Source organism: Bombus pyrosoma, linkage group LG3 (genome assembly GCF_014825855.1).
Source record: "Bombus pyrosoma isolate SC7728 linkage group LG3, ASM1482585v1, whole genome shotgun sequence".
Classification (NCBI taxonomy): Eukaryota; Metazoa; Arthropoda; class Insecta; order Hymenoptera; family Apidae; genus Bombus; species Bombus pyrosoma.
Window position 1 is genome coordinate 7156059 of NC_057772.1, and position 14274 is coordinate 7170332.

General features: G+C 34.7%; 1 protein-coding gene across 3 annotated transcripts in view; it reads left to right on the forward strand.

Annotated features, from left to right (window-relative positions):
• LOC122565959 overlaps nucleotides 1–11758 on the forward strand; it is a 69257-nt gene extending 57499 nt beyond the window's left edge. For all 3 annotated transcript variants that reach the window (XM_043722559.1, XM_043722558.1, XM_043722560.1), the window contains 4 exons: nucleotides 3500–3760; nucleotides 4937–5263; nucleotides 6854–7525; nucleotides 9295–11758. In XM_043722559.1, coding sequence (XP_043578494.1) covers nucleotides 3521–3760; nucleotides 4937–5263; nucleotides 6854–7525; nucleotides 9295–9504 — 1449 coding nt within the window. In that variant the 5' untranslated portion in view covers nucleotides 3500–3520 and the 3' untranslated portion in view covers nucleotides 9505–11758. The remainder of the gene's footprint in view (nucleotides 1–3499; nucleotides 3761–4936; nucleotides 5264–6853; nucleotides 7526–9294) is intronic.
• Nucleotides 11759–14274: the final 2516 nt, after the last annotated feature.

A 14274-nucleotide genomic window follows, 5' to 3' on the forward strand; every position in this document is an offset into this window, starting at 1 on the left:
TGTGCCTCGACTTAATTTATCGCAACGAAAATGCTGGTCTGCACTTAGCCGACCACGAACCTCTACTTTTTCCAACTTTTTTCTCCTAATACTTTATATTGGCTTGGCAACTAAGTGATTGCGGATTTTCTCATCAGGTGGTATTGACAAAATCCGCAATCACTTAGTTGCCAAGCCAATATTTTTGTTCCATCTGAAACTTCTATTATTTAAAGCATCGTATTTAACCTTCTGTCCGAGTACAACGTTTCCTGTGATATTATATATTAGGTTGTCCGGAAAGTGTCTTTCTTTTAAAGACACGTCTTTTTCAACAACGCATCTTTATACAAAACATAATTTGTCGAACGTTGTGACCTTTAGTTTGATAGAACAAAATGGATCATAGGTAATTCGATAAAATAATATAAAAGGGAAAATGTGCATACATTATTTCCTTATAAAACGAAAGAAACTTTTCAGACCACCTAATAGTTTCACAAAGGATATAACCTAACAATCACGAAGGTGGTACCCTGCTGGGGGTAGCCACCCACATGATAATCAAACAGCTAAAAAATTCTACCAAATGTCCAAATTGGACAAATTGTGAATGTAAAGTATTAAATAAAAAAAAAATAAAATAAAATGTAAAAAAATAGTTTCGTATTGCCATAAACGGAGAGAATTCGAAATTTCTAAGAAACGTACTTTAAACTTTAAAATTCGAGGAAAAAATCAAGTATTATGCATAGTAACTTTCTAAATTTTTATGTAGAATATTCGTATACGCGTAATGTTCGTCGTAATAATATCAACGATAGAATATAATGACAAGCGTACGCATGCGATAAATTCGATTGTGCGTTTAAAAAGAAAAAAATGAAAATTTCAATAAAAACGTAGTTGGCAATTTAATAGAATTTCAAGAATTGACGTTAGAATTTCGTTATTTGTCCGGAAACGTCGTTTTGTCCATTTTCGTAAAAGTCGGATTACGATTCCACGTTCATCTCGATTCGAAGCTTCATCGAGTTTAATCCGGCGGCGGGTTTAGGCTACAGCGTGTTTCAAATTTCCAGCCCTTTGTATGCAGAAAAATCATTCGGCCCGATGAACCGCGTAAAATGTAGAAGTTCACTGATTCAGCGAACGAAAATAAATCGCATGTAATATTAAATCGATATCGTCGACCTGAGGCCGAACTTTCTCTTTGGAATCTCGTATCTTGGACACGTCGAATTGCCGTCAAACTTTCGAAATTCGATATTTCCACCGATTCAATGCTACTCCTATGACTTTGATATTTGTCGATACACCGGTACGCGTGTAACGACATTTGCAACTTCGACACATGGAAAATCTGTCTCGTAAAATGTGCGCTAGCCTGTGCTGAACTGGATGATTGCCACGTTAGAACGAAGTAGCTTCAATAAATAATTGATATGCAGCGATATAAAGAAAGTAGTCGCAGAGTAAAAATTTGAATGTAAATCAAATGGATTCGATGGATTCAAAGGCTTAATAAAAAAAAAGTAATGAAGAGATTTCGAAGCAGAACTGGATTATTTGAAATTCTTTGACGAAAATAGAATGTCCTTTGGTACGGAAATTACGTTATAGAATTTTTTCGGATGAAAAGAACGCGATGTAGTTATTGATTTTGAGGAACGTTCCATAAAACATCGAGTCACTTGAGTTGCTTGCGTTTCGATTTTTGTAAATAAGTAAACGCGTATTGTTTATCATTTTATTTTTAACTTATTTATTCTAGCTTCTCTATTGTTTGTTATTTAATGTTAAAAAATACACGCTTACCGTCAAAATTTCTTAAGTAGATTCATATAATTTCGTTATCATCCTTTCGTTTATGAATTAATTGAATGTTAACGCGTCGCGTACTTTATAAATATTAAGGAAAATCGTTTATTCGAGTACATTATTCACCTGGTGTAATGTCACTCGATTAAGAAGCATCAAAGAATATATTCTTGTTCGATTTATCACGAAAAATAAGATCTTGTGCGTGTGTACAAGCTGTTGATCTCATCCAAAAACGCATGAATAGAGAAACAGATATGTATGCAAATGTACGTAATATCTAAGAGAAAAAACGTATGGACGGGTCCATAAATCGAAGTACGTACTGAAAAGGGAAATTTAAATTTTATCGAAAATTCTACTTCTAATCGATGTCTGCGTAAGATACGAGGACTAGCTGTTGGCGAGATACGGAAGCAATTTGTAGGTTCGAAGAGGAATATCGAGAAACTGGTGGAATACGCGAAGCTGTCACCAAATTTCGACGTCTAATAACTTCCAATGGCTGTCTGATATCCGTACAGTAGCATTTCCAACGAAATAACGAGAGCGATTCGCAAAAGAAAATATCGACTCGCAACATTCGTTCTGAGCACGTGCTGCGTGAGCGCGTCTGCGTAATCCGTTTTTAACAAGCGAAAAAGTCAGTGTTATTGCTAAAGCGAAAGTACTGGGGAAAAAGTAGCGGAGCGAAGAACGTTAAAAATAAAACAACATTTTTCCACGTCATATTCTTTCGGATATTTACGAAGCCTTCGTGCGCCAAAAGAATCTGACATTCTAATGTGACAATAAACAGAGAATCTGTTAAGCAAAAAGAAAAAAAATATATGTCGAGTTCTCAAGTTTGAGTTAGGGGCGTGTAACGAATCTTCGTTTGGATTAGCCATTGTTGTTATACGATATAGATGATATTCACTGGTACCAATATCATTAGTACAGAGTTTGACAAGTAGCCGTGGCGATTAGATACTCGAGATGCTAATGACAATGACCTTAGGTTCAATAACGAATCCACGGTCAACGAGATAGCAAATGCGTTTTCTTCCAAAGTCTAAGTCGAACTGAACTTACTTGTCCACGATTCAAGTGTAACTCAATTTACTTGTCCACAGTACAAGTAGAACTCGACTAACTCTTTCGGTCCATGTGGAACTGCACTTATATACTCTTCTCTGTACCCCTCGGGTCAACTATATTTTTAAGGGGAGCTATACAATTACTCCGCACCTCTGTTAGGTGAAAACGTTCATCCCGTGATCGTGGCTACGTTTAGCGACCAGTTGTGTCGCTCCGAGCCCAAGCCTACTGTCGTAAATCTCGGGCAAACGTAATCGGATTAAATCATAAACAATTACTTCTGAGTTTTATTATTTAAGTGCAACTATAATAAAAAGTCTAGACTAAAGTATTGGGAGTCTTCCCAAAAATTCCAAAAGAAAGGCACCGATGTCCTTTCATCTCCGACATATATGGGAGAAATAAAATAGTATAGTAATTTTTTAATTGCACACTAAATTAGTATTAAATTCCATACGATATTTTCAAAGGTCTTATATCTTTGAATCTATGAGATTTGTTTTTAGATACGAAAGAAAATTAACAAAAATGTGAATTATTTTTATTAATTCTTTTGTGCTGTTCGATTGTTCCCAACTACGATACGGTTTCAATGAAGAAACGTTTTATTTATGTCCAGGTGAGAGTTTTGTAAAGCAAAATGAGAAGACAATCGTACAGCTCGAATGTGAATGCCGCAAGCTGTGGCGAGCCCCAGATCATCGTAGAGGAAAGCACATTGGGAGAAGAGGAAGCGGAATGGCGGAGGAACGAGTCGCCTCCGCGTTGCATGGATCCCGATTCGCCATCCTTAAATCCTTATCTATTGTCTCCCTGGAGAGAAGCAAGAAAGCACTCTCTACCGACTCCGCAATGTACTTCCGGGATAACCGCATCACAGGTACCGTCTGATGATCATATCGAGAAGAACATACTTACGGGCCACATCACCTTTCTTGATAATGTATCTTTATTGTATCCTATTAGGTTAACAAAGTATAACGTCGTCCAACGTTTGCATAATATATTTAAAGAAAAAGATTGATCGCACCTTCTGATCTGAAAAAATAGCTCTGTTTATACGTCATACATTACACATGTGTATAGGAATTAACTAGTATCCATACAGTTTCACATTGACAAAGTAGTTTCGAGTTACTGAAAAATAGTTGCTTGATTCAAGCAACTGTAGGCGTTGACAAAATAGTTTCAAGTTACTTGAGAATAGTTGCTTGATTCGGGTAATTTGATCAGTCTGAGTCGTCATAAAAAATTGGAAGGATATTTCAAGCAAAATTACAGGTTCACATTGACAAAATGGTTCAAGTTACTAAAAAATAGTTGCTTGATTCAAGCAACTGTAGGCGTTAACAAAATAGTTTCAAGTTACTTGAGAATAGTTGCTTGATTCGGGTAATTTGATCAGTCTGAGTCGTCATAAAAGCTTGGAAGGATATTTCAAGCAAAATTACAGGTTCACATTGACAAAATGGTTCAAGTTACTGAAAAATAGTTGCTTGATTCAAGCAACTGTAGGCGTTAACAAAATAGTTTCAAGTTACTTGAGAATAGTTGCTTGATTCGGGTAACTTGACCAGTCTGAGTCGTCATAAAAGCTTGGAAAGATATTTCAAGCAAAATTACAGGTTCACATTGACAAAATAATAGATTCACATCGACCAAATATTTTCGAGTCACTTGAATTCAAATCGTTTGATCGAAGCAACCTGACTAATCTGAATAGTTTAGTTGTCATCTTTATTCAGGACTCGCATAGTCAATCGAGCCGTTCGGAAATCACATTGATCAACTCCAAAATTGAAAAGTAGAGAAAGGTAATTACGTTACAAGTATCGCAAGTGGCGAGACGATATGCGATAAAAGTGGAAAGATGAGCGTGGCGTTAAACTCTAAGGAATTAAAAGTTTTGTGAGAATCAATCGTGTACTTGGACGATAAAATTGTGAAATCATGAGATTGTCCAAAGATGAAGTTGATCAATTTGACTTCCGCGAGGCTCGACCGTCAATACGACAGTTCTCGCGTGTCGAAACTATCTTGACGTTTGTGTGGACAGGTGAGACGACTGAGCGAGCGTGGCGGAGAAGGATCAGGACCATCACCGAGGGAAGCTGCTTTCCTGTCCACCCTCTCTCAAGCACCAGCTCCTCAGCCAGGTGGCCGAAGACATTCGGTTGTTACGATTGCCAGAGTGCCACCGACTCTGTTTGGCCGTAATCGTCGCGAATCAATCGCCGCTTTTCCTCTTGGAGGCGCGACCAGAATATTGCCGAGTCGTCGAGACTCGGAGTCTAGAATATCCGGACCACCGAGCAACAGTGGAAGCACGCACAATCTTCAGTTGGACATTATGGACGATATCGCAGAGATGAAAGCGAGGAAGGTAAAGATTTTTCGTTTACTTTAGCCGCTCTATCTCCGCTAGTTTGCAGACTGAGAAAAACCGAGTTTAAAGTTGATGAAGTTCTATACGATCGTGCGAAGTTAGGATTTGAAAGAACCGAACGTTCGTTGCTCCTCAGGTATACAATTTTCATCGTATTATTTATTATTTTATTCTTTGTGACTTATAATTATTTACATCATATCGTTGTTTATAACAATGTACGCATACGTGGATTCATCAATTACTTTTTTTTCTTCTTTTTTAGATGGAGTTAGAACAATTATTAATTAGGCGAAAATTAACAGTTAAAATTACGGACGAATCGAATCGCTATGGTTTTCATTCCTTGTTCGTCAGGAGCCTCGCTACGGAAGCACGTCTTCGTCGGTGAAGCTTATAGCATGGTCGCGAGGAAGCTTATTTTTCGATTGGAATCATAAATTATTAAGCGATAACATAGAGCATACTTTTTAGAATTTTGCTTCATTCCACGCTCAATCGCCAGGGGCGTGTCGTAAACTCGGTAGCTCCGCAGAGTAATTTGGAATTATATTACAGCGGTACAAGTTGCCGAACTTCCTCACCCGCAGAGATATCGCGATCTTCTCGGAAAACTCTAACATCTCGTGCTAGTTCAAGTAGCGTCCCATCCTTGCCAGAAGAAGGCGCGCCAAGAGCACGTGAAAGGCTGGTCGTGATACTCGCGGCATTCACACCTCGAACATTACTAGGAGAACACAGAAAAAGATACTTGTTAACGTTCGAGCGGTTCAGATATTGTTCGACTTTCGCGCGACACAAACGTTGTTCAAATTTGGAACGCTACAGGCATTTTTCAACTCTGTTACGAGCAAACCTATACATATTCATTGAGAACATACGAAAGAATACGTGCTGTATTCGTTATCACGCGTTTTTTTTATTAGAGTTCAGATTTTTATGGATTGTCATTATTGAAACAGCAAGCGTTCAGTTCTGTTCTTCCCCACGTGCTCATAATATTGGCTGATAACCGTCATTCGCTATATACATCGTTGGTATCGACGTCAAAGGATTAACAGAGACAAATACGTCCGTACAATCCGATTTGATTGATTTTAGATCTTGCATCAAACAGATCTCTAAATAAACAGATCTCTAAATAAACAGATAATTTCTGATTCTAAACATTTATATTACGATCATCTAATTATTAGGATATTAGATACATTACAAAGCGAGATATTATGTATTAAATAATCTGCCTCTTCTTCCGCTTTGAAATCCTCTACAAGAGCCTTTTTATAGTCGTTCAACTTTTCAGGTCATAGAAAAGAACATTACGCGTATTCCTAGCAATCGCTCAAAGACTCGAACGTGTGCTTCGATAAAGCTCGCTTAACTTGCATCGGCACATCGATAACTTTGCGTTCCAAGATGTTATTACGCCCTAGAGTCCTTAACATAATTTTAGAATTGGGATATCTGTGCGAAACAATTGCATCGCTTTGTCACGCTTAATGATTCGACCATCGAAACATGTATCATAACGCATGAATTATGATAAAAAAGAAACTGTCTTTCGAATAAAAGCAATCCGTTTGCCAGGTGCGCTTAAAGATGTACAAGACGTCGACGGAGCAAGTGTGCGAGATACAGCCACTGGAAGGTAACAGCTCCGCTCAACGTTACACTCAATATCCGAAACGACGATTCTCTGAAATGCCTGCTCCGTCGGTTTCGCCGACGTCTTCTCTTCGAAGGCGCGTCTCGGAACTGCCAAGAGCCGTGAGTGCATCGGTTTCCGGTGCTGCGGGTATCGTCTGCTCCAATACGGATCTGATATCGATCCTAAGCTCGTTAGCGTCTTCCGCGACGGAAATCAACCGATGCGGCGAGGAAGCATCGAGTTCGCGGGACGATAGCAAATCGAGCTGGTCCGGAAAAACGGCCGAACAGAAACGAAGTCGATTGAAGAGTTTCCGTTCCAACAGCTTCGACGTGTCGATATTGCACGGAGCCAAGGGTAAGCTTAGCGGATCCTCGAAAGCTGCCGCTTCGACCATTATGGCACCGTCGAATTGGTTCACGAAGAGACACCAACCGATGTCGAAGAAACAGAAGCCGGAAGATTTAATAACGGCCAGCTTAAGCCTTAAATTCGATAAATCGAAGGTAGTGAAGGCGGTGAAGGAAACGTTGGGCAAAACGTCCCCTAACAGCGACGTCAGACACAAAGTCGTATGGGACGACACTAGTGGAACCAAAGTGGACGCTCAGGTCAGTTGTATTTCTCGTTACGATATCGTTTCTTGCTTAAAGGCCATCGTCGGTGAAAGGAGGAATGAAAAAGAAAATCGTAAATCGTAAAATCTCTTCCAGAGAATGCACCTTATCGTAAAAATTAATAAAGTCAACAACAACGTGTAATTAAGTAATTGTCGTTTGATGTTCTTTATTATCGATATAGGTGAAACGCGGAGAAGATAATTTGCAATCATTGCGCACAATATCGCAGTGACATTATTATCAATCGGTAATATTAAAAATAAATTCATATGGGATGAAAAGAGAGTGTTAAAAGTGGCAATTTTTAGATCTTCTTGCGAAGGGAAAATTCCTGCAAAATGTTTAAGAACGGCTCTCAACAAGGAACAAAAAATGTTATTACAGTTCCATCTTCTCCTTCGTTCTTTTCTAGATGATCCATGCATGAAATAATTCTTTAGATGCTCTGCTGGTAAATGAATCGAAGTTTGCAATCGAGCAAATGTGAAGTACAGCGATATCGTTGTTGGCTATTGTTCTACACCGGTATCGATGAAATAATTCTTCGACAATTCTATTGATAAATCAATTGTAGTTTGAAATCGAACGAATCTGAAGTACCATCAGTTTGTTGCTACGTGAGAACAATAGCCATCAACGATCTCGCAGTAATTCGGATTCGTTCGATTTTAAACTTCGATTGATTTACCGACAGAACCTCCGAATAATTATTTTGCTAGTAAATTCTGCTGGTAAATCGATTAGAGTTTGGAATCGAGCAAATACGAAGTACAAGATCGTTGTTGGCTATTGTTCTCACGTAGCAACAGTCTGATGGTACTTCAGATTCGCTTGATTTTAAACTTCGTTCGCTTGATTTAATTATTGATTTATCGGCTGGATCAAAATTTAAAGAAAATGAAGATCAAACGTAGCGCGTGAGTAAGTTTGACATCTGCCTGTTTTTTCATCTCTGCACTCTTCTTTCTCAACTTTCATGTCACATTTCGGATAAATGCTAATAATTCTTTGTTTCTTGATAGATGCTCTTAACACGTCCCGCAAGAGTTTTTGGTTCGCAAGGAGGTGCAAAAGTGGCCACTTTTTGACCTAACCCCAACTTAACCCCTCTTTTAATCCAATATGAATTTTATTTTAATATTACTGATCTCTGATGGTGGATCTGCGATTGTAAATTATCTTTTCGACTTCTCGTCTACATTAATAATTAGGAATATTAAATAACAGTTAAATACTTAAATACATGTTATTTGATTTCATTGGTTTTTAAAACGAAGCCCATGAAGTGAAACTTCTAGGTTTCTCTTTCTTACGCGATAAGAGAGAGGTACAAGAATTTGTTCAATATATTTCTTTTTCTTTGTTAACTATTTCTTCCTGCATCAAGATTCTGCAATTTTATGATGCTTGTAAAAAATTTAAATATTTATAACATTATGACCTTTATTCTTTCTGCATGAAAATAGTTCCTATTTCTGATTTATGTGATATACCTCTGTCGAGTAAATTTACATATACATTTTCATCTTGGCAAAAGAATATGTAAGTTATCGTATTTACGTACTATTATGTATTTTAATATCGTTCGAGTACTGTGCGTTATTTTACTGCTTCATCTTCCACGGATTAAGCTACCATTTTCTTCGCCATTTTTTATCATCTTTTCGCTTAATGCGAAATCTCGTTTCATAAAAATTTTCATTCAAATACGTAAACATATAATATTCATAAATTTGTAAGAACAATAATTTTGTTCGTAGGTATTGGGTAGCGCAATTGAGAAGATTTTAACGGCACAAAGGGGAAACGATACGGAGGCATCCGGATCGAGCGGAAAACCCTCGGTATCTCCGAACAAACCAAGGTCAGGCAAAGTGGCAAGTTGGTTTTCAAGTACCAAGGACCAAGAGCAAACGGAATCCTGCGAACCGTCTATCTGTTCTTCCCTGAAGGACCTATTCGTCAAGTAGTATGGAAGCACAAATGCGAGTCTCTCTCGTTTAATTAACGCTTCTTCATTTAAGGATTTATTCAGAGATTAACGCGACCTAATAGATGACTGACAATCTCGTTTAACTCAAATTAACGAGCTATACTTTCCTTGTACTTTCTTATTGCTATACCCCTACGATATTCTTTTATCATTTCTGTCGATTTTAATCTCACATAAATATCCATGAAATGTGTATACAGTAGTTGACGAAAATATTCGAACACTCGTTATATGATAGAAGATTTTTACGAATGTATATTATGTACGTTAGTCTTTTTCTCACTTCACTGTAATGAGACATGTCTATCATGATTACACCGGTAAAAATTGAAACCAATTTGGAAATGTATATATGGAAGTTAGAAGATGCTTATTGCAAACGTACACATAGCAAAAAAATAATATACAGTGTGAAGAGTAATTTTAAACATATGATTGATTAGGGGTAAAAATGGTCCTACTAAAAATATTGTGACTTATTTATACAATACATAATTAACTGTCCGAACACCGATGGTAATCAATAAGCATCTTAAAATTTCTATTTACGTTTGTATTAGGGTGTTCCAAAAGTTTCTTTCGTTTTATAAGGAAATAATAGATGCACGACGCTTTTTGTTTTATATTATTTTATCAAATTATGTATGATCCATTTTGTAGTAATAGAACAAAACGAAAGAAATTTTTGGGACAGCCTAATGCATTTTCAGATTCATGGAAAGCTTCAACAAAATATTCATGGAAAGTTTCTGTAAGCGTCCGAGTACTTTCGTGAGCCGCTGTATGTATAATAATTTGTTACAATGTTAGTGATAGCTTAGAAAGCGAACTATTTTTATTGTACATCTTTTTACTTTCCATATTACACTTATAGATACTCTAAAACGCCGCGATACTAACTCTTATCTATCATGTTTACGAATGCGTATAATTTGTAAAACCGCTTCTGATTTTACGGAAATTTTGCAGTTGCTTGATGAATGAAACAGATTTGTTAAGAGAATCACATGTTATAGATGATACCTGAGCTGTGATTTATTTAATATATCTCTTCTGATTTGTTATCCTGCAACATTTCCATGTTTTACGACGTTTATAAATTAAATTTCACGAGTTTATTTTCCTTAAGCTAAAGACGATGCTCGTGAAATATTTATTTCTGAAGTAAAAAGTAAAAATATAGCTTACATATTGCTTGTATTTAATCATGTATTACGATTAATCCTGTTGCGATCCTCGTATATTTCAGCTAGGCTCTGGTTTTAGTAAACAAGAAAGATTTATAATATTTTAAGAGAATGTTTAGCATGAAATAGAGAAATCATGCTAATAAGAGGTTTTCATATTTTTCTTCAGGCTTAAAATATTTTTTAATGTTGTGAAAAAATTGGATTGAAAATGAATAAAAGGGTGCAACAGGGTATTTAAATAAACTAATATCTCTTATATGAATAAGTTGAGTGAAATATTATAAATTATTTTCACAAAAAGACACCCATTTTTATTATTGCTTTCTAAACAAAATTCAATATGATTTGTTATATCTGTAATAGGAAGTTTCTTTAACTAACGTTTAGTTATCGATCCTATTTTTATTGAAGTTTAACAATACTGTTCAATGTTAATAATTGTTAATTTGTAAGTGAAGGGTAATTCCAACGAAGAAAGATATCACTATCATTTGCAAACAGATAGTTTCAGATAAAATCAGCATTGGTACTGCAAACTTAAGAGATTGTAAACCTAATATGTATTGTATCGCAAAGCGGGATTCATGGCGAAAAATTAAATGTAAAAGTCCATGAAATTTCGCAGATTTAAACATCTCAGTGGATACAGCTTTCAGCAAATAAATGTGGACAAAAGTTTAGTCAATCTCTATATTTAAATAACGCATGATATTTAATTCCACAGTATAATTAAACAAAGATTCGAAGCTGAAAATTTCGAAATATAATTGAACAATATATCGTACAATAAATGTTATATGATGTTCCGTAAAGGAGAATTGCGTTTTTATGAAGAGGATCAAAGATAAAAAAAGAGATTGTTGTTGAACGATACGATCGTTTCGAAATTCCATTTTGATCTTGTGTATGTATAGTGTATCCCGTACGAAAGATATTACAACAAGCGTCCAGTCATAATGTGAAACATTAATCAAAATTTCTAATCTCGAATGTTTCAAGCCCCAGAACTCATTTTAATAAATATAAGAAGGACAGATTACATTCAATTTGATTTTTCTAATTCTCTCATTAATAATTAAATATGAGCGTCAATCAATCAATAGTTCATAATACACGGTGCGTGTATAACATTCATCTGATTTCAATTAACTTACGTTTAAGCAAAATAATTATTCGAACTAACTTATCATTCACATTATTACACATTTTAATTGTATATATATCTAGTACAACATAGAAAAAATGTTTTAGGATTATGAGTATTTATTTAATTTTTAAGAAGGACAATAAGATTTAATACATGTACACAGTAGTTAAAAATATGAAATCCAGTCGCTTTTACATTAAGTACCATTTTCTCGTAAATGAACATACAAAAGATAAATGTCAATAACTATAGATGCCTGTTTAATGTTTCTTTTTCGTTACGATTATATATGTAAAATTCTTGTAATGAATACTGCTTATAGGAATAAGGATTATTTTTCACTTGAAATAAGTTTGCTTTGATATTTTAAATGACTGAATAAAATGCGGACAAAATTAATTATTTTAACCATACACGTAAAGATTCAGGTACGTTACATACAATAACTATAAGAATATATTACAAAAACGTAAGAATTTGTATTTTAGATAGCAATGCGTTTAAAAGTTATTTTATGAATTCACTTTATTAATTACTGATTTAAAATCTCCAGCATTTTCAGTAAAATGTCAAGAAAGTAGAAGAAAAGTACAACAGAAGTAGAAAACAATTAATTTTGTAATACAAATTTATAGTCTGCCGAATTAATACTCATATTTCTAAAACAGGGTCTATACACTTTCAAAATTTCAATCAAATCATATGCATAGTATTTCTTTTATCTCATATTCTAATTTCACCACACTGAATTTTCTAAAGAAAGATGATCTATTTATTTTAGACAACACAGATCCTTTACTTTAGATATGCAAAGTCAAATGTATTTTTGTCAATAAAGACACAAAAAATCTTAGACGTCTAAATGTCAGCTTTAAGAACAGTAGACTTGCCTGCCTTCAAACTTAAATCTCCTTTCCAGTAGTAAAACTTAAATAACATTAACAACGGCAGTAATATTTACACCTACAGATGGAGGATATTAGACTTCGATTAAAATACAAGTAACTCAATAAATATGTATCTAGGTACGATGGTTAAAGAATAACGATTCGTCATTCTTTATTCCAACGCTTAACGCTATCCTTCTTTCAACAAACACAATCCTGGAAGAATGCCGCTGAAGAAAAATGTTATGCGTGTATTTATTTGCCTTTGCGGGTCGAAGGTTTATTAAATTATTAAATGAAAATATTAAATGAAAATGAAGGTTTATTAAATGATTGTAATATATTATATAAATATATATATATATGCATACATATATAAATATGTATAATTGTGTGTATAAAAATTGACATGTATATATATATATATGTATATATATATACTTTTAATAATGACTTAATTTGTATAGTAAAAACATAGCTGAAATCTCATGTAAGATTGTTGGGATGTACGTGACATTTCCGTTGCATCATTGATCATCGTTATACTTTGAAAAATAATTAAGGAAGCGAACAATGCGTGGACGATTATGGCAGTTTTATTAATAAACGAACGTTTAGCAGAGAACATGGATTTACTGGATATGTAAATGTTTCATTAAATATAACTGTTACGTACATAATAATATGTTGTTACCTGTATGAAATAACGTTGATATAATACTCATATTGTATTTATGGTTTCACCTTTCACAGAATTAATAAAATCTGCGGAGATTCAAACGTATGCTCTCCCTTTCATTCTATGAGGATTGAACATTTAGAAGATTTTATGAAAATGTACTAAAAAAGAATCAGGAGCATCTGTTTCTTTTTTTTTTTTTTTTAATATGTTGATTGCCACGCGATTTTTATACGTATTTTGTCCTGTATAGATAGATTAAAGCGTACCATACCAAGACATTTCATTCTGGCAAAATATTCTATTGTATTTGCGTACCTTTTCTCTAACACTGTTATCTAAATCATTCACATTGCCGACCATTTTTTAGGCCACGACATTTATCCTATTTTTTATCATTCTAAAAAATTTAGTTGGAAGACGTAGGCCACCGACGAACACTCAACCTTAACACTCAACGTGTTGAAGAGTTAAATTTGAAATTTAAAGTGCCACAATCTCAATGACTATTTCTACTTTCATGTGGGTACCGATTTAGTTTACCAGGAAATTACAAATATGTACCATTTTAATGTGAATATAAATAGAAACAGTGCAAAATATGCTTGTATCCCAGGACAACATGAATTTGTTAAATTAATGAAATAAATCATACCTTTTTCTCTTGTATATCGTACTTTCGATATATGATATAATAAAATAACAATCATTTTCGCTTTAAATTTAAATTCGCCTGAAATATCAAAAAATGTCGAAAAAGGGATTTGGCAGAACAAATCGTTTAACTGTTTTAAGTAATAAAGCACTGAAAAGAATCTAAAAATTGTATCATTATACTCCTAAT